Source organism: Pipistrellus hanaki (assembly GCF_964339955.1).
Source record: "Pipistrellus hanaki genome assembly, chromosome: 14".
NCBI classification, from domain to species: domain Eukaryota; kingdom Metazoa; phylum Chordata; class Mammalia; order Chiroptera; family Vespertilionidae; genus Pipistrellus; species Pipistrellus hanaki.
The window spans coordinates 18,093,694-18,120,380 of NC_140516.1; the positions used below are offsets into that span (position 1 = coordinate 18,093,694).

Here is a 26,687-nt window from a genome sequence, read left to right on the forward strand (position 1 = left end):
CCTATATATGTTGTATAAGTTATTGAATGTGTACTCTCTGTACACCCTTTTAATTAACTACACCTAATTTAAAATACAACACCTAACTTAATCATGTCACCAGTTTATACAGCCCTTTAATGTAAAAAGGATTTCTCATTTTCTACTACATGTCCTATAGAAGGAATAATCTGAATACAGATACAACACATTTTGTAAAATACAAGTTACCTTAAATAAGATTAACTTGACTGCCATGTTTTAGGAAAAAAATTAAATTCTTAACGCATAATGAAAAGAGACAATAAAAGGTTTTATTATTCAAAGGTGTAACTGGGTAAGCTGATTTGTTTACATCCATTCTTGTGAAATATTTCTTAAAAAAATACGACCAACTTCTTTGTAAATAGCAGACACATACCGCAACTATGATGACCTAATTTTTGGTGGATAATGTACATGATTAGGCAGAAATAGGTAAGCTCACACTGGTAGATTAACTATCAAATTCTCAGTCAAAACTCCGTTTGCGGCCCCCACTTCTGGATTGATTTCTATTCCCACTTCGTCTTCGACCATCTTGTCGACTTCCTGACCGACTCCCCTGTTGACTCTGTCTACCTGACCGGCCACCAGATCGACCCCCTGACCGACCTGACCGGCCTGACCGGCCTGACCAGCCACTCCTTTGTCTGGAATTAGAAGATGTGTTTCCATCATAATATTCTTCGATTTCTGGTAACTTGGCTGGCACTGAGATTATCCAGTCTGAATCATGCCACTCTGCCTGTTGGGGGAATTTACAGGATTAATATAAAGGCAAACTAGAATCCATAAGCAAGCAAATGAGTATAGAACACTCTTTTTTCATGCCTATTATCTATTAGCTAAAGTCAAAGTACATGGAACAAACTTAAAAATCAGAGGGAAAAAACCATATTAAAAGCACTTGCCAGGCTGGTGTGGCTCAGTGGTTGGGCAACAACTCAGGAACCAAGAGATCACCAGTTTGACTCCCAGTCAGAGCACATGTCTGGGTTGCAAGCTCGATCCCTGTGCAGGAGGCAGCCCATCGATGATATTTATCTCTTATTAATGTTTCTCTCTGTCCCTCTTCCTTCCTCTCAGTCTAAAAATCAATAAAAGTATTTTTTTAAAAAAATAAGTAAATAAAAGTACATTCATGCCCAGTTGGTGTGGCTCAGTGGTTGAGCATAAATTCCCAGTCAGGACACATGTTCGTGTTGTGGCTGAGTCCCCAGAAGGGGGCATGCAGGAGGCACTTGATCAATGATTCTCTCATCGTTGTTTCTATCTCTCCCTCTCCCTTCCTCTCTGAAATCTATAAATAAATAAGTCTATAAATTTCCAAGTTTTACTCTTAGGAGAAACCCTCAGGCCTATTTTGAGACTCTCAATTTATACATTCTAAAAGAACGCAGTGGCTTCTCTGCATAAAACACATAGGCCATTAATAAGTAGAGCATTGCTTTCAGCAAGTATATTGATAGAAGCAAGGAGTACGAAGCTGATGATGGAGATTAAAAACGTGTAAGCACCATCTAGGGACTAGAAAAATATGGCCAGTGGAATCAATTTGGTATTAGAATAAACAACTCAACATACACAAATCAGCAGCTCATAAGAGCATCAATGTCATATCCTGCAATAATAACTGTTCTTCATTGTGATCATAAATTGCCAAGGAAAGTTAATATTAAAATACCTGTTGGTAAGAGTGAGTAGACAAACACCCACACACACCATTGGTGGTAATATATAACCAAAGCCTTAAAAATGTGCAAACCATTTGGCCAAGCAGTCATCTTTAAAAATTCATCTTAAAGAGATAAACATAGCAATGTATAAAGAGTTAGCTACAACAACATTGTTTATAACAATATACTATGGGAAATAATCCAAATGTCAGAAAATAGGACACTGTGTATAGCTGACACAGAAATGTATTCACAGTACATTCTGAATTATTAAAAGACTTGAAATACAGAACAATCCCCTCTTGTTTCAATGTATGTATATAAATATGCTCAGGGATGCAATAGACAAATTCTACACTATAATTATTCTCTTTCTTCAACAGATAAAATATAAAGAAATTTTTTTTAAAAGACAAAAGAGGGAGAACCTATAGATTTAAAGAGACTTAAGAAACATCAAATTACAATGTATGAACCTTATGGACCTTACATTAAAAAGTATTTAGGCCGAAACCGGTTTGGCTCAGTGGATAGAGGGTTGGCCTGCGGACTGAGGAGTCCTGGGTTCGATTCCGGTCAAGGGCATGTACCTTGGTTGCGAGCACATCCCTAATAGGGGGTGTGCATGAGGCAGCTGATCGATGTTTCTCTCTCAATGATGTTTCTAACTCTCTATCCCTCTCCCTTCTTCTCTGTAAAAAATCAATAAAATATATATATTTTTTAGTATTTAGGAGATAATAGGGAAAATTTAAACACAAATTGAGCAGTGTCATGGAATTATTATTTTGGGGATTTAATTATGGCATTATGATTATGTGTTTTTTTTAAGTATCCTTAATATTTAAGTATATGGAAATATTTGCGGTTGAAATGACAGAATACATAAAACTTGTTTCAAAATTCTAGGAGAGTGGGGAAGTGGACGGAAGTAAGCATGAGACAAAATTAGCCAGAAGCTGATAATTGCTGAAGCTGAGTGATAGGTATATGAGGATTTTTATGCAATTCTATTTTTTATATGTTTGAAATTAGTTATAAAAAGTGTTTTAAATTATTATATAGAATGGATATTTTATAGAAAAGAATTGTTAATTGACTTAAGGCATGATAAATATACTGTTACTATGTTCTTAATCGCTATCTTATACAGAAATATACTCAAATATTGAACAGATAAAAAATTTTAAGTACCTGTAACCTTTCTGACTCAGATGTGGGAACATCAAAGCAAACACCCTAAAGACAAAATGAAAAAATTTTATTTAGATTCATGAGTTGATTTTTTTCTTTATATGCTAATACTTGCTAGTAATCTCTATGTTCGATAAAACAAAAAGATTAGGTGTGTCCCATGATTGCTTATAGGATTAAAACAGCTAATACATAATAATGCATGATAGAGTGCCTGCTTATTTTCTAAATCAGAAAAATAACTAAACACAATATCTAATAAGAATCTACTACCACTGAAAGTCTAGCACATTCTTTAGAAAAGCTTTCGTAGACGCCATAATGCTGTTCCATGTCCTTTATAAAATGACCTGTTTGATAGTCATTTCAAAATTTAGTACCAGTCCTGGCTAGCGTGCTAAATAGTTAAGAGTGTCGGCCCGAGCACCAAAGGGTCTTGGGTTAGACTCCTGGTCAAGGGCACCTACCTGGATTGCAAGTTCTATCCCAGGCCCTGTGAGGGCACATGTAGGAGGCAGATAATTGATGTGTCTCTCTTGCATTGATGATTGTTCTCTCTCTCCCCACTTTCCCTCCCTGCTTCTCTTCCTTGAAATCTATAAATAAATAAACTTGACCTTCTCTGAAAATCAATGGAAGAAAATGTCCCCAGGTAAGGATTAACAAAGATTAATTAATTAATTGCCAGAAAGTTTCTCTCCTAAAGAGCTGCAGTGTTTATCAGATAATGAGAATGATATATCCCAAGATGTTTCCTCCTTGATCTTGATTGCCAGTTAAGGTGAAACTTAACTTAATACTCAAGTATAACAACTAGTTTCGCCTAAGGATCTTGTTATATTTTCCCTCCTCTCCACATTTTTTTCTGAATGTGTATATTTGTCTCATAATTGCCACAAACCCTTTTTGAACGGAAGTAATATTAAATTCTGATAATTATTTCCAATAAACAATCAAGTTAATAAATTCTAGCCTAAAATGAAGCTCTGCAGTAAAATTAGATGAATAAATATAACATCTTTTCTCAAAACAATTAGAAGATATCAGTCACTAAAATTACAGATGGTTTTAACTTTGCTATTTCATAAATGTATTAAAATATTTAATGCACTTCATTATCCACATTAACAACCAATATTACTGGTCTGGCTCAGTGAATAGAGTGTAGGCCTGCGGACTGAAGGGTCCCAGGTTTGATTCCAGTCAAGAGCATGTACCTCGGTTGTGGGCACAACCCCAGTAGGGAGTGTGCAGGAGGCAGCTGAATCCATGTTTCTAATTCTCTATCCCTCTCCCTTCCTCTCTGTAAAAAATAAAAATAAATTATATATATATATATATATATATATATATATATATATATATATATATTTTTTTTTTTTTAAACAACCAATAGCAGGCCACTCAATTAATATTGCCTATTTCCTAAATAACAGTTATTTCATAAGTTACTTCATCTTAGAAAATAGACACACACCACACAATAAGTATATATGGGCAGAAACTTAAATAATTTGGATATTAGGTAGTCAAAATAAGAATAACTTACAGTTTTCTAGAGTAATAGGTTATTTAAATAATTGCCCAAAAATTTACAACAAAACAAATTCATCCCATTAGGCCCAATAAAAGAAAGAATGAACAAAACTTGCTGGTCTTTATATATATTTTTAGTTGTCTAGAAAAGCCTACCATATTTCCTTTCAGGAGGCACATTCTGGTAATTTGGGATAAAGCATTACTACTCAGTTTTCTGTTAAGTTCTTTCCAAGCACAGCTGACATCCTGTATTTCTTCTGGGCTTTCCAGAGTCATGGTCACAAACCCCTTAAGGAATAAAAGTTACATTATGTTTATGGAAAAAGCAACAGCAGCAGTAGGAACAATGACGTCCTAATTCAATGAAGTTCATGACTTAAACATGCCAACTTATGAACCGACAATATAACATGACTGCTAAAAAAATAACTTCTTTGAAGCTATATTAATAGAAGATGAGGGTTTACAGATCATTGATAGTACCATTCTCTATACATTGCTATGAAGACCAAATTTAATTCTAACCATCATGCTTTAAGATATAAATAAACTAGAGCATCAGAGAAAAGGTAGTAAAGAATTAGGGAAGTTAATTCTGAAAGAGTCCAAGTTTGCATGGAGTAGAAAAATAAGAAGCTATAAACTCCTTAAACTTTGTAGGGACTATTACATAAACAAGACTTACTTGTTCTGTAAAATGTCACTGTACAGGAAAAGGATCAACATAAAGAATATATATGGAGGCATTCATTTAACAAATATTTCCATACTCTCTGTGTGTGTTTCAAAGACTCTAAAAGGCGCTAGAAATTCAGCAATAAATAGCCCTTTCTCTCATGGAGGTTACATTTGTAGTGTGTGAGGAGGAGGAAGGGGGCTGATGGAATGCAACAGACAGTAAACAAATAAGAAAATATACAGAATGTCAGATAGTAATAAGCACCATAAAGAAAAGTAAAGCAGAGCAAGGTAATAGAGGGTAAACCAAGCTATTTTAGGGTGATCAAGAAAGTCCTCTCTACTAAGGTGATATTTGAGGAGAGACCAGAATGAAGTGAAGGAGGAAGAGGAGGTTATTGAAAGAAATGAACATTTGAAACAATGCAAGTAAGTACAATGGCCTTGGGTAGGGGTAGGTTTAAGTTTAAGTAACAGCAAGCAGTTTAGGCCCTAAACTGAAACAAGCAAGAGGAGAGTGATAAGAGGTAGCAAGGGAAAGACACCCTGTAGGACATTTGTGGTAAAGGCTTTGGATTTGATTAACCTAGAAAGAAATTTTAAATTTTAAATTTTAAATTACTAACACCCTGTTTCTAAGATATTCTAGACTTTTATCTAGACAACTGACCTACTCTTTTAAAAGATCAATAAAAATGATGGGCAAACAGTCCCAAAATTAAAAGAGAGACATGAATAACCAAATCTTATCTAATAAAAGAGTAATATGCAAATTGACCATACCCCCACTATACCACAAGTCACCCCCACCAGTCACACTCATCAGCCAATCAGAATGAATATGCAAATTAACCCCAACCAAGATGGCTGCAGCCACAGAGAGCAGGTGGGAGGCTTGGGTTTCCAGGCAATGGAAGAAGCCAAGCTTTCCACCTGCCCTGGCCAGTCTAAGCCTCTACTCAAGGCTATAAAGTTTCAATTATAGAAGGTAAACAAATCTAAACAGAAATGGCAGCAGCCACGGAGCAAGCAGAAGGCTTGGCTCCGCTCCAGACTACAAAGTTTCAATTGTAGAAGGTAAATAAATTCCAGATGCCAGGGCCTCGGCTTGGGTGGCAGAGGCAGTGGGGGAAGAAAGGGGGCGTGAGTGGCCTGCAAACCACCACAGGCCCCTCGCCAGGCACCCCATGCCCCAAAAGAACTTCCACACTGATCCAGGACACCCTTCAGGGCAAACTAGCCGGCCCTGACCCATGCACCAGGCCTCTATCCTATCTAATAAGAGTAATATGCAGATTGACCATCACTCCAACACACAAGAACAAGATAGCTGCCCCCATGTGGTCAAAGATCCTGCTCCCATGTGGTCAAAGATCCTGCCCCCATGTGGACATAAGATAGCCACCACAAGATGGCCAGCAGGGAAGGGCAGTTGGGAGGGACCAGGCCTGCAAGGGTGGGCAGTTGGGGGTGATCAACCCTGCAGGGGAGGGATGACCAGGCCGGCAGAAGAAGGAAGTTGGGGGCAAACAGGCTGGCAGGGGAGCAGTTAGACATTAATCAGACTGGCATGGAAGTGGTTAGGGGGTGATCAGGATGGCAGGCAGAAGTGATTAGGGGCAATCAGGAAGGCAGGCAGGCGAGCAGTTGGGAGGATTGTGAGGAAGATGGATCGGGCCTAAACAGGTAGTCGGACATCCCTCAGGGGTCCCAGATTGAAGAGGGTGCAGGCTGGGCTGAGGGACACACACACCCCTGTGCACAAATTTCATGCATTGGGCCTCTAGTATAACATATAAACTCTAATAGGAACCTAATTTTTATTAAAAAAAAAAAAAAAAAAAATAGCCGAAACCGGTTTGGCTCAGTGGATAGAGCGTCGGTCTGTGGACTGAAAGGTCCCAGGTTCGATTCCGGTCAAGGACATGTACCTTGGTTGCAGGCACATCTCCGGTAGGAAGTGTGCAGGAGGCAGCTGGTCGATGTTTCTCTCTTATCGACGTTTCTAGCTCTCTATCCCTCTCCCTTCCTCTCTGTTGAAAATCAATAAAATATATTTAAATATATATATACATTATAAAAATTATATATATATACTTTTTGTAAAAAGTATATATATAAAAAATTATATATATATATATATATATATATATATATATATATATATATGAGGGATAGGAAGAGAGAGGGGGAAGGGAGGTACAGAGTTGGGCAATTAGTAAGTCACTCTCGCAAAATGACATTTGGCTAAATCATTAACACCTGCCAAGTGGAAACCATCAGACGATTGAGCTGTACCCACTTAAGCTACACCAAGTAAGTCACATGCACGTTTATCCCCCCTGTGCCTTTGTTTCCCTCTTCCACCAACGCTCTCTGTCTCTCTCCACCCAGACATCAAAGAGCTCTTTTTTGATGGGTCCCCTCACCAGGGACTCCCCTCACTTACATCATAACATAAGTGAACTACTTGCAACTAATGTTTCTGGAGTGGTTTGTTTTGATATCTGATACGGACATGGCAGGGGGCCAGATCAGATGACATCTCACACACACACACACACCACCCACATGTACAAGCAATCCTTAATTTGCATGGTACTATGTTAACATCACAGACTACTTCTCGATTTGCATAGTTCCATGGCAATTTAAAAAATGAACAGGATTTAGCCGAAACCAGTTTGGCTCAGTGGATAGAGCATCAGCCTGGGGACTACTGAAAGGCCCCAGGTTCGATTCCGATCAAGGACATGTACCTTGGTTGCGGGCACATCCCCAGTAAGGGGTGTGCAAGAGGCAGCTAATCGATGTTTCTCTCTCATCGGTGTTTCTAGCTCTCTATCCCTCCCTCTTTCTCTTTGTAAAAACTCAATAAAATATATATTAAAAAAAAAAATGAACAGGATTTGGTTTGCAAATTTCAGTTAAGAAAGTGTCAGGCAAAGTGAAAATTTCCTGTATTTCTTTCCAGATAGCTAGCTAGCTATGGTTCAATTTTAACCTTTTCTCAAGCATATCCATTTTCTTATAGATTCCTACCTTATCAGAAGTAATCAAAGATCGTGGTTCAAAACTCGATGCACCGGAGATATGGGCTAATGCTGCAGCCAATGCATCCACTGCCCCTTTCTCTTCTATCAGTCTCTGAGCTGATGGTCGGAAAAAGTCAACAGCAGCATAAGAAACCGAAGCCAGGGACCTATAGTTTAAAAATAGCAAATTTTCTTGGTCAAGGCAAAGGGGAAAAATTAAAGAGAAGAGAATGAATGGGAAAAGAAAGAGCAACGTTTTTATATTTTAATATAACTAAGTATCTGCTGGTAAAACTGGTGATTAAATTTTCTGATTTTTGAACTAGGAGAGCTTAAAGATGAATAGCCTAACACAAAAGAAAAAATTATTCAGCAAGGTCAGAAAGCATACCTGATGGCATCCATGCTTTTAGATTTAACTAAATCCATTGTAGAAGGAACACCTACACGTTTAAAAGTAATTCCCTGAAAATGAAAGAATTACATTAAAGAAAAATGGAAGTCTTTACAATTAATTTCTAAATTAATATAGCTTTTTGAATTTCCATTTCCTGGATGAGATTTCCAAGCCCTAGCAGATCGAAAGATCTGCTTTTTCAAATAAATCACCAATTACAAAATCTAGAAAAAGAAAAGAGATTTTCTGAATTGGCCCTTAGTTACAAACGGAATCCCACTGCAAACTTAAGCTGATTCAAAAAAAGGAAAATGATGCTGTTTACACCTATGAATCTTTTTCTTATTACCCTATCTAATTTTACAAAGTATATTAAATAGTGTATAAAAACACATCATAAAAAATAAAAAATGTGAAATACCATAAAAAATCCATAATTACTCAATATAATCTTAACAATTACACCAAAACAATGTCATAGTCACCATTATAATGCTGGACTCAGAGATAATTAAATCATAATGTCCTTCTGATTTTAGCATCAAGGGAGAAATTCAAGGGAAAAATGAGAGTCAGATTTTCTGTCTTCACAATAAATGTGTATGAAAACAAAGACTTGCAGCTAATATATATTTAGCTCTCCACATGCTTCACATCCAAATGCAGCTTAAACTGAGAAAAGTTATAAAGATCTATTTGTGAGAACAAATGTAAAAAGAACTCTTTTCAGATAATAAGCCTGAAATAAATTAACTCTACTTACTGCTTTTTGTTCCACATATCTTAGTTGACCTCTTTCTCTCGGTTGATAAAAACATATGCAAATTCCTGTCCGGCCAGCTCTACCTGTCCGTCCAGAGCGATGAATATAGGACTCAACATCCTACAAATAAGAGGTAATACTTTTTTTAAATTTAGCAAGTTACACAGTCAACCCAATATCCAAATAATAATGCTAATAACAAAACGACTACTACCAATAATAATAACTCAATCCTGTTACTTTTTCTAACATCCCAAAAAATTTATGCAGAATTTTGGGACACGAGGGATATGATCTTATACCTATCTAAAATTTTAAAAAATAAAATAAAAAATAAATAAAACCTTATCTATCCCATTCCAGGATTCTTTATATGGCAACTTTTTAAATAATTCCCTTTATAAATCCATGCTTCACATACAAATAATAAAGTTAGCAATTTGCAAAGACATCAGATTCTAGTCAATTTAACACCACGGTGACAAAAATGGCTAAGACAAGAACAGATAACTTTTTCATATCCAAAAGCAAAATTTTCCACACACAAAAAAAGTCAGTTTATTCAACCGTTCTTTTCCTCAAATCCAATCCCATTTCCTACCTGTGGAGGAGAGCTCTGAATCACCAAGTCAACCTCAGGAATGTCCAAACCTCGGGCAGCCACATTGGTTGCTACCAAAACTTTAAAACTACCTTCTCTGAAGCCTTTCAGTGTAATTTCTCTTTGTGACTGTGCAATGTCCCCATGTAAACACTGGGCATTCTATTAGGAGAAAGGGGAAAAGTAAGTGTACAATTCCTACTCACAATTGATAGCACCCTAGCACCATACATTCTGTGTTTTGGTATTGTTTCTTTATCTTATTGCTGATCACTGTAATGCATATTTATTTTTCAAAACACTATTACTGAAAACCTTTCCTTAAAATCATCCTCCTACTAATTCACTGCTAGTAGTTAGGTGAATATTCCTCCAGAATTTTTTTTTTAATACACCCACTACCCTAGCCGGTTTGGCTCAGTGGATAGAGCATTAGACCGTGGACTGAAGGGTTCGGGGTTTGATTCCAGTCAAGGGCACGTACTTTGGTTGCAGGCTTGATCCCTGGCCCTGGTTCAGGGCAGGTGTAGGAGACAACCAATCGATATGTCTGTCTCACACTGATGTTTCTCTCTCTCTTTCTCTCCTTCTCCCTTCCACTCTCTCTAAAAATCCATAGAAAAATATCCTCGGGTGAGGATTAACAAAAAGCAAACACACACACACACACACACACACACACACACACACCCCTCACATATATTAGCATGTTCTATAATTTTATGTATTACTTAAAAGTAGGGGTCATACTATAATTATATTTATATACTGTTTTGTAACCTGCTTTATAAATTATTAGCCATTTTTCCACATCTATAACTCAATTTTTAATTTTTAGAATTTAGTGACTTTCTATTTCTTAATACCTATGTGTGTGTGTGTGTGTGTGTGTACACATTTATTGATTTCAGAGAGGGAGGGAGAGGGAAAGAGAGCTAGAAACATCGATGATGAGGATCATTCATTGGCTGCCTCCTGCACGCCCTCCTACTGGGGATCGAGCTCGCAGCCCAGGAATGTGCCCTTGACTGGAATCGAAGCCAGGACTCTTCAGTCTGCGGGCCAACGCTCTATCTAGACCAGTGGTCGCCAACCTTTTGGACCTTGTGGACCACTGGTTGGTGACTGCTGTTCTAAACCATCTAAGGCAGTGAGTTTTTAGAGAGACAGAGAAACACTGATGTGAGAGTGCAACATTGATTAGCTGCCTCTCCCATCAGGGATTGAGCCCACAACCCAGGCCTGTGCCCTGGACTGGGGGTCTCCTAGAAGATAGGACAACACCGAACCAACTGAACCACACTGGCCAGGGCCTTCCTTAATTTTTAAAAACTATATATATGATTTCTTCATATGGATGCGGTATCATTCATTTTAGCAATAATTCTATTGATGAACATTTGAGTCGTATCCAAATCTTCACCTTCAGAAACAATGCTAGTGAACAACATTGTACTTATATCTCTGAGTACCTCATTATATGTATATTTCAGAAGGATATATATCTAGAAACTGTATTTCTGGGTCAAAAATTATGAACATTTAACAAAAGAGGTTGTACCCATTTACTCTTCAACATTCTGAATACTTATTTCCTCATACCCTACCTACCCTGTTTACTATGAATCATTAAAATCCTTGTGAATGTAATAGGCAAAAATGACTTCACAATGTTATTTCAATTTACATTTAGGTAATTTTTACTGAAGTTGAACCTATTTATATATTTATCTACCACTTTGCTACAAATAATTCTCCTAGATTACTGGTATAAATTTCCTGGTATCCTTAGGCACTATTAATATTTTAAAGTTTATAACAATGCCCTGGTTGGTGTGGCTCGGTTGGTTGGAGCACTGTCCCATACACCAAAAGGTGGCAGGTTCAATTCCTAGCCAGGACAAATGCCCAGGTTGTAGGTTCAATTCCTGGTCAGGTCGATGTTTCTCTCTCACATTGACGTTATTTCTCTCTCTCCCCTCCCCCACTCTCTCGCCATATCCTTGGGTGAGGATTAAAAAAAAAGAGCCCAGTTGGCATCGACCTAAAACCAGGAGGTCCCGGTTTGATTTCCAGTCAGGGCACATCTCCAGGTTGTGGGCTCCAAGTTGAAGGCTCCAGGGGTTCAATCCCCAGTGTGGGATGTGCAGGAGGCAGCCAATCAATGACTCTCTCTCATCACTGATGTTTCTATCTTTCTCTCCCTCTCCCTTCCTCTCTGAAATCAATAAAAATATTTTATTTTTTTTTGAGAAAGACTTTTCACAAATGAAGACTACATTAGAAGAAATACAAGACTAACTAAACATAATAGATGATGCCTTAAAACTGGAAGGTTTTAAAATTGAAGATGAAAAGAATTTAAGATAACGTGACAAAGGAGAAAGAAAAGAAGACCCAATGCCAACAAGAGTCCCTAAAGAAAAACTCCAAAATAATCAAACCAAATACCAAAAAATTAGAATTCAAAAAAATTTTCACTGTAATTAAAAACATGTATATTCAGAACTACACATGTACATTGATTGTGTACCCAGAAAAAGTGACCAAATATATTTGTTTTTAATTTCAGAGCAATACCAAAATATATTCTAGTATAACTACTGACTTTTAAAGAAAAAAAGTATTTTGTGTTTAGGCAAAAGACCAAAATCACTCATAAGGGGGAAAAATTCTGACTGGCATCAGACTTTTTTAGTATGCTTTATTCAAAAAATAAAAAATATTTAAGATACCTAAGAAAATGCAAAGCAATCATTATATATTCAGCCAAACTTATTTCTTTGTATACACCCTCTCTGAAATCAATAAAAAAAACATATTTTAAAATGACTATCAAACTTGGGCCACAAATGACAATATGATTTTTTGTTGAGTGATTCACCCATGTAATCTCAATTAGAGAAACCATGAAAAAAGACTTACCTGTTTTATGTGCGGATTCATGGCCATTTCAGTTACATTCTTTTTGGTCTCACAGAAAATAATAGCCCTCCCTTCAGACCCACTGTAGACTTGAAGGACATCTCCAATAACTGCTGGCCTCTGAGACCAATGGCATTGGATGGCCAGATGCTTTGAGGAAAGAAAATGCCAGATATGTTTCATTAAAATTAGTAGAAAAGATTTCTCTTGTACATTTTTCTTTCTATCTGTTCAAGAATTGGCCTTCCTGGGAGACAATAAGACAATGATTCTCCTCAATCCCATTTAAAAACAATATACAATTGACAATCAATAGGTAAATGGATAAACAAACTGTAGTATATTTTATATTGTACAATGGAGTACTATTCAGTAATTAAAAGAAACTAACTTAGAGAGAAACCAACTACTGACACATCCAACATTATGGATGAATTTCAAAACATATGCTGGGAGAATGAAGCCTTTTAGAAAAAAAGAGTATAGATATTATGATTCCATTTATAAGATGTTCTAAAACAAATTAAAACTAATGTATAATAGAAAAAAATCACAACAGTGGTTGCCTAAGTATGGGAGACTGACTGGGTAGAAGCATGAGGAAAGTTCCTGGGATGATAATAATATTCTATATTTTGATAGGAATTTATGCATCTGAATGAACTGGGCAAAACAAACAAATATATGTTTAAATGTTTGCAATTTTTTGCATGTAAATTTTATTTTTAAAAACTGTAAAAATATTGTATGGGTGAACCTCAGAAATATGCTGTGACAAAAGCTAAACACACAAAAAGTCACATATTATATGATTACATTTTATACAAAATACTAAATGATATTGAATTGCACACTTTACAAGATTAAATTTAGTTATTACAATTTTGTCTCAATAAAAAATTTATAAATATTGAGCTCTAGCTAAAATACTTAAGAGGAAATATACTGATTTCTGCATTTTAAAATGCATCAAAAAACAAAATATAGCTTAGGATATAGTGATGGGTAGATAAGTGACAAAGCAAATATAGATGTTAATGACAGACTCCAGCAGTTGGCGAGTATATGGGCGTCCACTGTGAAATTCAACTTTTTGTTGTGTTTATAAATTTTCATGTTAAAAAACTTAAACTATTTGTACATTTTAAATCTGTGCATTTTAACATATACCTCAATAAAATTGTTTTTAAAATGTAACATATGTAAATTATAGAACACCTGGAAAATAAAAACCACACAGAAGAAAACTAAGAATCATTTGTACTACCTACAACAAAGTGTTGCTTCCCCCACTCTCAAAAACACAAAGAAAACAACCTGAATCTGATCAAATCTCACAACTTTACCATTAATTCACAGGGAAAATGAAGGCAGAAGAGCATGTTAAATAACACTACATGGTTGCAAATCAGCAAAATTGAAACTGGGAAACTTATAAGACAACTGTTCAGTTCTTTTCAAAAAAACATTGCAAGGAATAAAACAGACAGAGGAAATCTATAGATTTAAGACATACAAACCAGTGCAACGTAAGGATCTTATTTAGATCTGGACTCAAACTATTAAAAAAAAAAAAAAAAAAAAAAAAAGACAAGTAGGGTAATGTGGACACTAGATATTAAAGAAGTATTGTTTTCTTCTGAGACAAAAACTTGGTTGTTTTCTGGGTTGCTGTTTTTTAAAGAGCCCTTATCTTTTAAAAAATATATTAAATTACATGAAGATGAAATGATAACTAGATTGCTTCAAATGTAGGGATGAAGAAAGACTATCAGGCTACAGAAAAAAATCATTTCTTAAAACATGGTGATAAGTATATTAAATCCCTTATATTACCCAGTTTTCATGTATGTTTGAAAACATTCTTAGTAAATTTTCACTGATAAATTTTCCATTCTTATTGTAAAATTTCCAGCCATTACAAAATATACAAAGCTTCCTCTGACCATCCCATACTATAAAAGTCCTCCTTCCTACTAGTCATTAACTTGATGTTTAGCCTTCCAACTTATCTTTATACATTTACATAAATACCTAAAGAATATAGTTTTTGTTTTATTTTTTAATATTACAAATCTGCACATATCACTTTGTAATTTGGTTTTGTATCACTCAAATTCATTCTTTTTAACCATTACATTGTATTTACAGATTATTGTTCATTTAGCCTATTTTTATCTACTTCCACATATATGTACATCTATTAAATGAAAAAGTTATATAATATATATATATATATATATATATATATATACATATACACACACACACACACACACACACACACACACACACCTGACTATAATAAACCATGCAAATATTACCTTTAAATTCCTTTTCAAAAAAACATACTATTGGTTTAAATTTTCATTGAGTCAAAATTATTAACCTTTTTCTTTATGATATATTCTTCTGACTTTATGTTTAGAAAACCCTTCCTTTTCCTAAAATCAAGTAATTGTTCATCTACATGTGCTTTAAATAATTTTATGCCTTAATTTTTTAAAAAATCTTTTGGAAAATTTTTTGGCATATAGTATTAGATGAAGATCTAACTTTTTTTCACCTAAACTTTATTATCCCAGCACTATTCTTTTTCCCATCCAAGTACTAACCAGGCCCGACCCTGCTTAGCTTCCGAGATCAGACGAGATCAGGCGCGTTCAGGGTGGTATGGCCGTAGACTCAGCACTATTCTTTTTAAATTGGTATGAATTGCCTCCTATGTCATATTCGACACACTTATTAACTGTCTTAATGGCTGCTTGTTTAAATCTTCTGGAATTTGCCTGTTCATACTTTTCCCCCATTTATTCTATTCTGCTCCTCAGTCATAGACATAGAATTACATAAGTATCTTATTGACTAAGGGCAAAAAAGAGATTTGGCTTGAAGTGGTACCCAAAACTTAAGTTTAGCTTCAACAAATTTCAAAATACCAACTAAAATTAACATCTATCATGCTGGAAAGCTACTTACTTCCACAGTAGTTGCAGCCTTTTGAGTCATTTTTCCAACAAGGTCAACCTGTTCATATCTGGATTTCATGTATTTTTTTGCAACTTTGTATACCCACTGTGGGCAAGTTGCAGAAAAAAGTAAAGTTTGAGGATTGTCTTCAGAATCTTAAACAAAAAGAATTCAAATGCTTTCTTAATATCCCATGATGCAGTAAGCTCTTAAAAATCCCCCCAAACTTCAAAGAAATAGTGAAATATTCAAAAAGGGATGAATTTTGAATATATAAACTTCATTGCAATTATTCAAACTTTCAACTTTCAAAACTAGGGGGAACTATGAAGAAAACCAGAAGGAAGGTGAGAATTTAAGAAGGAAGAATACTCAAAGAAATCAATAAATTGATTTAGTAAATCTAACTCCTATCTATAAAAAATAATACACGGAGGAAAACACAGAAAGCTAAGAAAATAGTTAAAGTAAACTACGGTATCTTCCTGTTCAGAAAGAGAACAGATACCAAATAACTTGACTTGTGTTAGAAGAACATTGGGGACAATGTCGTAAAAATTACGAGATAAAGAATTCTTAAGTTTTTAAATAAGAGAATTGCTAATGTGCTTATTTTGAATTAAGATGTACCAGTTTTGTAGGATTCATGGATGATATCTTCAACTTGATCAGCAAAACCTAAATCTAACATTTGATCCACTTCATCAAGCACAACGTGGCGCAGTTTAGAAAGATCTAATCGGCCGCTCTGCAGATGGTCTTTGATACGACCAGGGGTCCCAACCAAGATGTCAATACCATTTCGAATATGATTAACTGTGAGAGGAAAGAAATATCAGCAATGTGTAAATTAAATATCTTTTTCCTGCTATTTCTTTAGATTTTTAAAGTAGCAAATAGATATTTGCGCTATTATCATACATATTTACTCACTTTGGCTTTGATATGATGTTCCACCATAAAAACACGCTACACTGAGTTTCCTAGTTATATCTTTGAAGTCTTTGGCTACTTGATTTGCCAGTTCCCTTGTAGGAGCCAAAACAAGTACCTGAGCAAGAGGTTTAAAAAAACAAAAACATACTTTTCTAAAGATGTCTAAATTCAAACTGAGAAGACTTTTTTAAGGTGCATTTAAAACTAGGAATATCTACATGGTAAATAAAAACAACACAAATAACAAGAACAATAGCTTATATTTATTATATCTTCCCTTACTTCCTTCAGGTCTCTTTTCAAAACTTACTTTTTCAATGAGCTTACTAACCCTTTTTTCATATACTCTCACTCGTTTCTCCTAGCATTTATACCATGTAAGATATTCATATTTTACTTATTTATTTGTTGTCTGTCCCACCCACTAAAATATAAACTCCAAGGCAAGGATTTATATGAGTTTGAATTACTGTATTCCTTCTACTTCAAACAGTACCTGGCACAGAACAGATACTCAAAAATATTTGTAGAATAAATGTTCAATAGTGGTTTTCATAAATTATCTAATTTGATCCTCACAAAAACTCTGTGAGGTGGATTATCCCAATTTTACAAATGAGGAATCTGAGTCTTAGAGAAATTAAGAATCTTGCCCAAGATCAAATAGCTAGAAGTGGCAAACCTAGAATTTCCAGTAGTGTGCTTCTAGCAAAAAAGCTTCTTAAGGCGGTGCTGGGACTGTGTCCTATTTTTATTACTTGCATTTTTTCCCAATTTCACCTAAGGAGCAAAACACTCTGAAAAAGATTTGTCCTGTTGGCCAAATTGATCCAAGACCATTATGACTTAATTATATTCATGTATGTGATACTTTCATACTACAATATCATTTAACAGTCTCAAAAAAAAAACAAATTATTTAGTCACGTATCTTTTCAAATTATGATATTGATTTTTTTCTTCTTCACTTTTAAGAAACTTAAACTAGCTTCTCTCTGTTCTTTACTACTTATAAAAACAAATCTCTAGACCTAGCAGGTTAGAGAATTGGGCTGCAGACTGAAGGGTCCCGGGTTCGATTCCGGTCAAGGGCACAGGCCCGAGTTGTGGGCTCGATCCCTAGTGGGGGCGTGCTGGAGGCACCCAAACGATGATTCTCTGTCATCATGATGTTTCTATCTTTCTCTCCCTCCCCCTTCCTCTCTGAAATCAATAAAAATACATTTAAAAAAAACAGATCTCCAGGACCCCAATAACAGAGGACAGCAATATCATTTCTATAGTCTCTTCTTAAAATTAACCAATGAAATAAAAATTGATAATTTGCTGAGTGACCAAGTAAATGAATACCTCTTCAGCAAATTCATTATTTAAAAGCAAAGGTCATAACTAAAAGAAGGGAAGTTGTTCACTAAATATACTAACTGTAAATACTTCTAACATTAGATATGCTGGCTTCAAAATAATTTTACAGTTATCAAAGATGTCTATGAATCCATACACATTACATTCATATGCAATAACTACTTCACTTAAGCCTTGAGATTTTTTTTACGCTAAAAATAAAACCAACAGCCGAAACCGGTTTGGCTCAGTGGATAGAGCGTTGGCCTGCCGACTGAAAGATCCCAGGTTCAATTCTGGTCAAGGGCATGTACCTTGGTTGCGGGCACATCCCCACTAAGGGATGTGTAGAAGGCAGCTGATCGATGATTCTCTCTCATCGATGTTTCTAACTCTCTGTCCCTCTCTTCCTCTCTGTAAAAAATCCATTAAAAAAAAAAAAAATCAACAAGTTTTGCTTTAGGACCCCAATTTTTACTTTATGCCACAGAGTTAATTTTTCTATCTTGGGGGGGTACTTGAACTTAAAACCAGTACACTCTTTTTTCCCCTTTTCATTAGACTAATGTTTAAATCTTTTACTCCTAAAATGGTTACCTTTGGTGAGCGGCTTTTTTTAATTGTCTCTTGATTTCTTTGGAGTCTTTCAATCAAGGGAATGGCAAAAGAAAATGTCTTTCCTGTTCCTGTTCGTGCTTGAGCAATTAAATCTTTTCCTTCATACACAGGATCAAAGGTCTTAACTTGAATGGGAAACAGATACGTTACCCCTCGACCTGAAAAAATGAGATTTCATTGAAATATTTATATAAAACTAGCATTAGGAAAAAATATATTTCTTTGAAAATGATAATCCCGATTCCTCAACATCAACCTACTGACACTGATAGTTATCCCTACCCCAAAGAAGAATTCTTATTTTTAATGGTCTAACTCTTGACAATTACCTATAATTCTTTAGAGTCAAAAACAGGTCGGAATACCAAAAGGATGATGTAGAAATAAATGCAATTAAAGAAGAACTATTTATGCTTTCTATATTCTCCTTGTGGACAGAAAATTTGGTTTTTAAATTTACATTTTCAATTCCATATCCATTAAATTAATAGTACCTTTGAGAAGCTTTATAGTCTCTTCAGAAATAGGGAAATTGGAGAAGGCTCCTTCTTTCTGTTCACGTGTTAGGGTCTGTCAAAATGAAATCAAAGTTCTAACTAATAGAGTTCATATTGGACTAGGTATTTAGAATCTTTTACTCATTTATTGTTTTTATTTTACTACATAAGTTAACAAAACAACTTCAGTTAATACTTGCAAAAACTGTATAGATTAACTTACAAAATAAATTAGTGGGAAATTCTTTTAATTTCAAAAGTATCCCTTTAAATAGCAAGTTTACTCAATACATCTTCCATAGTACACTTAAAAATAATTCACACATAAGACTCCCTTTAGTAATAATCTACCACATAAATAAAAATATATTTCCATTTAACTAAGATAATACAAAAAAACTAAATAATCTAAATCAGTGTTTCCCAACCTTCTCTCATGATGAGAATCACCTGGTGGAGTTGTTAAAACACAGATTCCTGAATCCCAATTAAGAAGTGCTAAACTAGAATTTTTGGGAACATATAGGTAAAATTGTATACTTAACTAGTGCTCTAAGACAGATGTTATATACAGAGCACTAAGTTAGGTATGCAATTTTACCTATATGTTCTCAAAAATTCTAGTTTAGCACTTCTTAGTTGGGATTCAGGAATCTGTGTTTTAACAACTCCACCAGGTGATTCTCATCATGAGAGAAGGTTGGGAAACACTGATCTAAATCATATTCACAGATACAAACAATATTAATTATGAAAATTAATACCAGCCAATAAAACAGCCCTAAAAGAAATTATACATGAGCAAAGTAAATTGCTTCCAAAAATAAAAGTTAAAAAGTTGTTCTATAGCTCTAAACAGCACTTTTTTTGGTCACTGATACAAATAAAGTTCCTGTAAGCTTGAAAATTTCTTTAACATATATACAGGTTAGTGTAACACTATCATTTAAGATTAGAAACTCTGTATTAGTCAGTGTATATATGGAAAACAATATATCTACAGATAAACTTTATTATTGGTGTGTTTAAAGAAAATAGTTCCAGAACCACACACAATAGCCACTTTTAAGTAGGGAATCAGATAAAAACATATCAAATTCAAATTGTAAGTCTTTAAGCAAATCTCAATGCTGTCATTTTTTTAAGATTAAAAGAAAAAATATATTACAAAAGTAATACATTTCATTGTAAAAATATTAGAAATCAGAGAAATTTTAAAATTATCTATAATCCAGTCAGATAAAGTCATATTTGAAACAATATACACATATAAATTTTTAAAGTAAAAATAAGACAACAGTATACACTTGTTATGTTATCTGGATTTTTGTGTTTTTTCATTTACTATGATACACTAAATGCCTTTTTAACATTCTTCTATGAACTTTATGATAGATGTATGCTATTGTGTGGATACAGCATATTTTATTAAGCCGATTGCCCACTATCAGACACTTAGGATGTTTAAATTTTGGCTATTATCAACAATGTCACTGTGTTAAGAGTACTTATTCATACATTTTTACACACCTCATAATTATCTCCTTTGAAAGATAAATTCCTAAAAATAGAATTACTAAACTCTAACATGATCTAAATAAAATTATAAACAGTTAAGTCTATTATAATATAGAGCATCATTGTACCAAGCAAAATCCCAAAAGATTGAGCAACTTGTACAGTCCATTGCTAGTAATACAGTGTGGGGCCTTATTTAGATCAATCTCTAATATATGTGCTTTCTGAACAATAGCAAATTTACAAATAAAAAAACCACCATATTGTAAGACAAGGATTCAATACTATTCCCAAAACTCCCCAAAGATTGCATATTAAATTAAGCTCGAATATATTTATATTCTTAGCAACTCTCAGATTAAAAAATTTTAAAGAATTATTAATTACCAAGAATTAAGAATATCAAAGTTGTTTCTAAACATCTTTCTAAGCATCACTGACAATTTGTGATACCTAGAAAAATCTATAAACTCTGGTAGAGAAAAATTACAAAAACAAATTGAACAAATTCTAAGCAAGAAAATAACTACTGAACAGGTACTGGGCAAAAGCAATGAAGATTCTATACTAAACATGTTTTCTACACTTCCCCCAAAATATTCAAGGGAACAGATTTCTTATATGTTTCCTTTTTAAAAATGCAGCTTTAAGACTGAATTTCAAAGACTTAAAGATCATTTAAAGTTGCTATTGTTATAGAAGCAGCAAAAGCAGAAGGCAAAATACCCAGTGAAGAGGGCTTATGTACCTTATTTCAGGAAGTCAGAATCAATTCCTGAGTACTAGTAGGGTCCAAAATAACCATAAGAAATGCAAGTATGTGACCATCAATAGCAATTTGGAAAAACTGTTTACAGGAACCCAAATGTACAGGAAAGGTTTAAATCTGACCACCCCCCACCTCCACCCCAAAGAGGCAACACCTTAAAAGAAACAGGGGATAAAGGAAAAAAGGCTCAGGTTTCAGCGGTAGAGATTCCCAGGTCCAACAGAGTACTGAATACTAAGCAGAAAATATTATAATATCAATTCTAATTAGTCTAATAAATCCAATTAGCCTGTATTTCAAGGATAATGTCAAATGCAAGACAAAAAGTATCCATACCAGCGGGGAGGGGAGGAAGATCTGGGGGAGATAATAGATCAACGAAGGACTTGTATACATGCATATAAGTGCAACCAATGGACACAAAACTCTGGGGAGGGAGGGGATGTGTTGGAGGGAGGGAGGGGGACAAAAAAATCAATAAAATATATTAAAAAAAAAAAAAAAAAAAGTATCCATACCTCCTCTAGTTTATTATCACTTGACTTATGAGTAGAACTATCTAAGGATGATACTCGCTTTGATTTTTTTTCACATGCATCAATATCTCCATTTGACAGTTCTTTTCTTCTTGACTTATGAGACTTAGAAAATTCATTTGAAAGTGTATTATATCCTTCTTCAGTGTCTCCATTTAACTTCTCTTTCATTTTAGCTTTTTTGGACTTGGGAGCATCCAGATCATCTGCAACACCATTTTCTCTTGTGTCTGATTTCTCATCCGAGTCATAATGGTGCCTTGACTTCCTTCTATCACTCTGTGAAAAAAAACAAAGAAGCAGTGACAAGAGAGCCAAAAGCTCTTCTCTAAGAAGTTAGAGCATGACTCCTCAACCAGCAAAGCTCAACATTCCTTTATCTTGAAAGGAACCTGGCAGACATCCAGGCGGGTTTCTAATGCCAAGCCTTAGTCTCATCTATTGCTTTTTCTCTTCTTTTACATTTTCAAGACTTGGCCTCTAACCCTTCTCTAATCTCATCATTATTTTTTTTAAAGATTAATGCTTTCTTAAAAATGTTTTTATTGATTTCAGTGAGAGAGAAGTAGAGAGAGAGAGAAGCATCAATAATGAGAGAATTATCTACCGATAGGCTACCTCCTGCATGCCCACCACTGGGGACCGAGCCCCCAACCCCAGCATGTGTCCTTGACCTGAATGGAACCCACAACCCTTCAGTCCATAGGCCGATGCTCTATCCACTGAGCCAAACCGGCCAGAACTCTAATCCCATCATCAGAAAAAAGAATGAAAACCCAAGATTTATAAACTGAAAGACACACTTTAGCCTCTAATATCTCAAAGAGAGAAAAAATATTAGTACTTATTGAGTACCTACCCAGCATTGTGTAATGTGTTTTCGGCTTGTTTAAATCTTCATAACAACCCTATAAGGGAAGTACAGGTCCATAATCCCTTATCCGAAATTCCGATATCCATAAAGCTCTGAAAACCGAAAGTTTTTTTGTAACTTATTTGGAGACAAAACCTTACCTGACCTGAACTCATTTGGTGGCAAAATTGGACTTGAACTAATGTGAGGCTATTTATAATTCTTATTTATTATATTAGAATGAATATTCATATTTAATAATAATGTGTTTGATTTTAGATTGGGGGCCCAAAAACCCTTTTGGGGTGTTGCCCTTCTAAATATCCCCAGAATTCTTCATTTCAAACACATCTAGCCCAGGGATTTTGGATAAGGGATAACGAACCTGTATTATTTTCACCATTTTACAGATTAGAAAACAGAAGTTCTTAGGTCAGTAACTTGCCAAAGACCCACATGTGGAATTTCCTACAAGTGCAAGTGCTAGAAATCAAGATCCATCTGACTTGAAACCCCATGATTTTTTTAAATATATATATATCATGCTTCCTCTCTGAACTTTGATAAATAACAGGTTGAAGAAAAAAGCAAATTAACCCTTGCCAGTTTGGTTCAGTGGCTAGAGCATGGGCCTGCAGACCAAAGGGCCCTGGGGTTCAATTCCAGTCAAGGGCATGTACCTTAGTTGCAGGCTCTCCCCTGGCCCCCGGCCCTGGTCAGGGCTCCGGCAGGAGGCAACCAATGCATGTGTTTCTCTTACATCAGTGTTTCTCTCTCTCTCCCTCTCTCTTCCACGTTCCCTAAAAATCAATGGAAAAATATCCTCGGGTGAGGATTAACAAAGATTGAAAGAAAAATAAAACTATATAATTCATGTAAAAGTTCAATTGTAATACGCCCATGGAAGATTGTTAGTATATCAGTAATCCTAGAAAGTAAAAGTTTTTAAAGTTTTAACAATTTAGTTGCTACAACAATTTATAAAGGACTATGCTACAGCTTTAGTTTGTTGTTTTTAAAAATATACTTTTATTGATTTCAGAGGGGAAGAGAGAGATAGAAACATCAATGATGAGAGCAAATCACTGACCGGCTGCCTCCTGCAAGCCCCCTAATAGGGATCAAGCCCGCCACCACGGTTATGTGCCCTTGACCAGAATCGAACCTGGAACCCTTCAGTCCACAGGCTGATGCTCTGAGCCAAACCAGCTAGGGCTGCAATTTTAGTTTTAAAACACCAGACTTGTGGTCAGTGTTTTAATATCTGCAGCCAGTAAGCAATTATTTGAAAATTTAGCACTTCAAAATTACTTGGTCAAATATTCAAAATAAATTAGATAGTAGTGATTAGTGATAGTAAAAGCTACTACCACCAAAATTTTCACCATGATTTACACAGTTTTTACAGAGTATTTTCACATACAATTTTCTCATCCATACAATAGGAACTGCAGTGAAAATTTAATAACATATGTGAAAATGCTTTGTAAACAATAGACCTTTAAATGAACGTAAACCATATACAGTTAAATGTTACATCATTTGGTCTTTAGTTAACTGAATTAGCCCACATTTCCCCAAATCAATAGGTCGGTCCTATAGAAATATGAGGTCATTTATAGAGTCAGCCTTGGAGTTTGAATTGTTCCTCAGCCCTGCACTTCAGGGAAAGGAAGCAAGGTAAAGCTAGGTCCAAGCGCAGCAATATCACAGGTGATGAATAAATTGTTCCACATCTGATCCACAGTGCCTGACGATCTCCACTTCCTTGGCTTCCATACCTGTATATCCCCCCCTCCTATTCTCTTACCTCTGCCTTCAGTGGTTCTTCCTCCTCTTCTTTCTGTGGATGCTCCTTAAGTCTGTTCTCTATGTACATTTTCATACCATTTTCATGGCTTCAACATACACTGCCAGGCTTCCTTCCCACCTGCACTACAATTCTGAGAACCTAAGGCCCAGCTCCACAGCTCAACAAACCCCAAACCAAAGTTATCTTCGACTATTCCTATTAGTTAGTACTCTAATCTGTCTCCAAGTCATATAGCCCCAGACAGCAAAACCTTATCACCTTCCGACCCTAACACCAAGGTAAACTTGCCATTCCAGCTAAGCATTTTTTAAAATTGTACTAAAATATACGTAACCTAAAATTTACCATTTCAACCTACAGTTTGGCAGCAAGTACTTCTGAAGAATCTACAATGTGAAGGCCATCAGTTTACAAGAAAGAGTGAAATGTAATGGACAAATACATAGTCTTTTCCCTCCAGGATCTTTGGGAAGTATTTGGGAAAGATATACACAGGAAAAATGAGCTAACTTTACAGGGAAGTGCAATAATAGATGGCAATCGAATGATAAAGAGAGCACTGGAACAAGACTTAAAAGGAGGATAACATTGTCTGTACACACGGGAGTGGTTGGAAGGAACATAACTAAACCTTAACAGATGGGTAGGATTTGATGGTAAAAAGAGAAACAAGTATTTCAGGAGGAGCCAAAATTAAAATCACTGCTGGGTGATTTCACTCACATGAGGTATCAGGGGCTGAAGGGAGGAGGCAAAGGGGAGTTGGGGTCTCATGGGCACAGAGTTAGGGGTAGAAGAATGAAAAAGTCCTGGAGATGAAGGGTGGTGATGGCTGCGGAACAATATGCATGTGCTTAACACTGAAAAACTGTGGCTTAAAATAGTTAAAATGGTAAGCTTTATGTGCATATTTTAGTAAATTTTAAAAAAAAGACTGCTTGGCTATCGAATGGCAAGTTTACCTTGGTGATAAGGTCTGGAGGGGATTCAGTTCTGCTCTCTGGAGCTATCCAGAACAGTCTTTCTTTGGTCAAATGTCAGCCTTTTTCTCAGCTGTGTTCTCCAACTCTCATTCTTCGGAGGAGCTGGGCAGAGGGGGTAGTCTCTACAATTCTACAGGTTCCTTGAGAGGAAGGGGCTTATTTAAACTCCCTGATGCCCGGAAGAGAGTCTGGCACAAATTAGGCTCAATAAGTATTTGTGAAATGAATGAAGATACTAACAGTAAAGGCTATTAATAATATAACCCACAGGGTCCCCATCACAGCGAAATCCTGGCAACGTTGGCGGTGGTACTTTTCCCGAAGCCTCTGGAGATGAGTTATGGAGGTTTGTACACCTAAGGCCGCTCTCCCCGAGATTCCCGCACACAGGTCAGGGTGACGGAGAAGCCACACACACTCAAGGCAATTGGTTTTGTTCATCATTTTCTAAAGACGGACAACAAGAACCAGATGACAGGCCTGGCAGCTTAAGGAAGAGGAGGGAAGGGCAGGTTCCGCGATGATGGAAGGGAGCTTACATCTCTGCCCATCTCGTAGGCGCCGACGGGAAGGACTCAAGAACCGAAGCCGAGTGCCCGGCCGAAGCCCAGGGCCGCCCCTTCTCCCGGTTTGGGGGTGTGGAGGTGGGAAAGATCCTGGAGCGACCTCAGGGGAACCAGGGCTGCGCGAGGGGAGGCCCTCGGATGCTATGACCCGGTTGTGACAGGCTCATCGGGGACCGCTCCCCTCCCCGCCCCAGCCGGCGCAGCCCAACGGGAGGCGCGGCCCGTCTTCAGCGCACCTTGTGCCTCTCCGGGCTCCCGGCGTCCTCCAAAGGTGCCTCCAGCTCCATAATGTCTCCCCAGAGAAGTTTCCCAGGCATCATTGGTCGCCGCCGCCTCCCTCTGGGCACGGTGGCCACCACCACCTACCGCTAGCGACAGAGTGAAAGGAAGCGGGGGCAGGGCGGTCGCCGGACCAAAGCCGTGCGTCACTTCCGGGACACGCACCGCACAGCGGG

The 26,687-nt window shown here is 36.2% G+C and overlaps 1 protein-coding gene across 3 annotated transcripts; it reads right to left on the reverse strand.

Moving 5' to 3' along the window:
* Positions 1-271: 271 nt before the first annotated feature.
* Positions 272-26,655, reverse strand: DDX50 (DExD-box helicase 50). Of its 3 annotated transcripts, XR_014796806.1 has the most exons (16): positions 26,469-26,655; positions 22,000-22,296; positions 19,192-19,267; positions 18,677-18,855; positions 16,733-16,850; positions 16,430-16,615; positions 15,809-15,954; positions 12,830-12,979; positions 9,905-10,066; positions 9,304-9,423; positions 8,535-8,608; positions 8,151-8,310; positions 4,584-4,718; positions 2,892-2,936; positions 1,706-1,819; positions 272-766 (listed from the first exon to the last, which is right to left on the reverse strand). XR_014796806.1 is itself a non-coding variant. In XM_084904261.1 (15 exons), the coding sequence occupies exons 1-15, from the start codon at positions 26,550-26,552 to the stop codon at positions 491-493; spliced, it is 2,208 nt and encodes a 735-aa protein (XP_084760387.1). In that variant the 5' UTR covers positions 26,553-26,655; the 3' UTR covers positions 272-490. The 3 variants fall into 3 exon arrangements, 2 of the variants coding, with proteins under 2 accessions (XP_084760387.1, XP_084760388.1); XM_084904261.1 differs by lacking the exon at positions 1,706-1,819; XM_084904262.1 differs by lacking the exons at positions 1,706-1,819; positions 26,469-26,655 and adding an exon at positions 26,206-26,462.
* Between the last annotated feature and the right edge of the window lie 32 nt (positions 26,656-26,687).

Coding starts and splice junctions, on each gene's coding strand:
- DDX50 (XM_084904261.1), bottom strand. CDS start 26,552: ATGATGCCTGGGAAACTTCTCTGGGGAGACATTATGGAGCTGGAGGCA. Junction 10,067..12,829: donor TGAATCCGCACATAAAACAG/GTAAGTCTTTTT, acceptor TTCTCCTAATAG/AATGCCCAGTGTTTACATGG. Junction 9,424..9,904: donor TTCAGAGCTCTCCTCCACAG/GTAGGAAATGGG, acceptor TCTTATTTGTAG/GATGTTGAGTCCTATATTCA.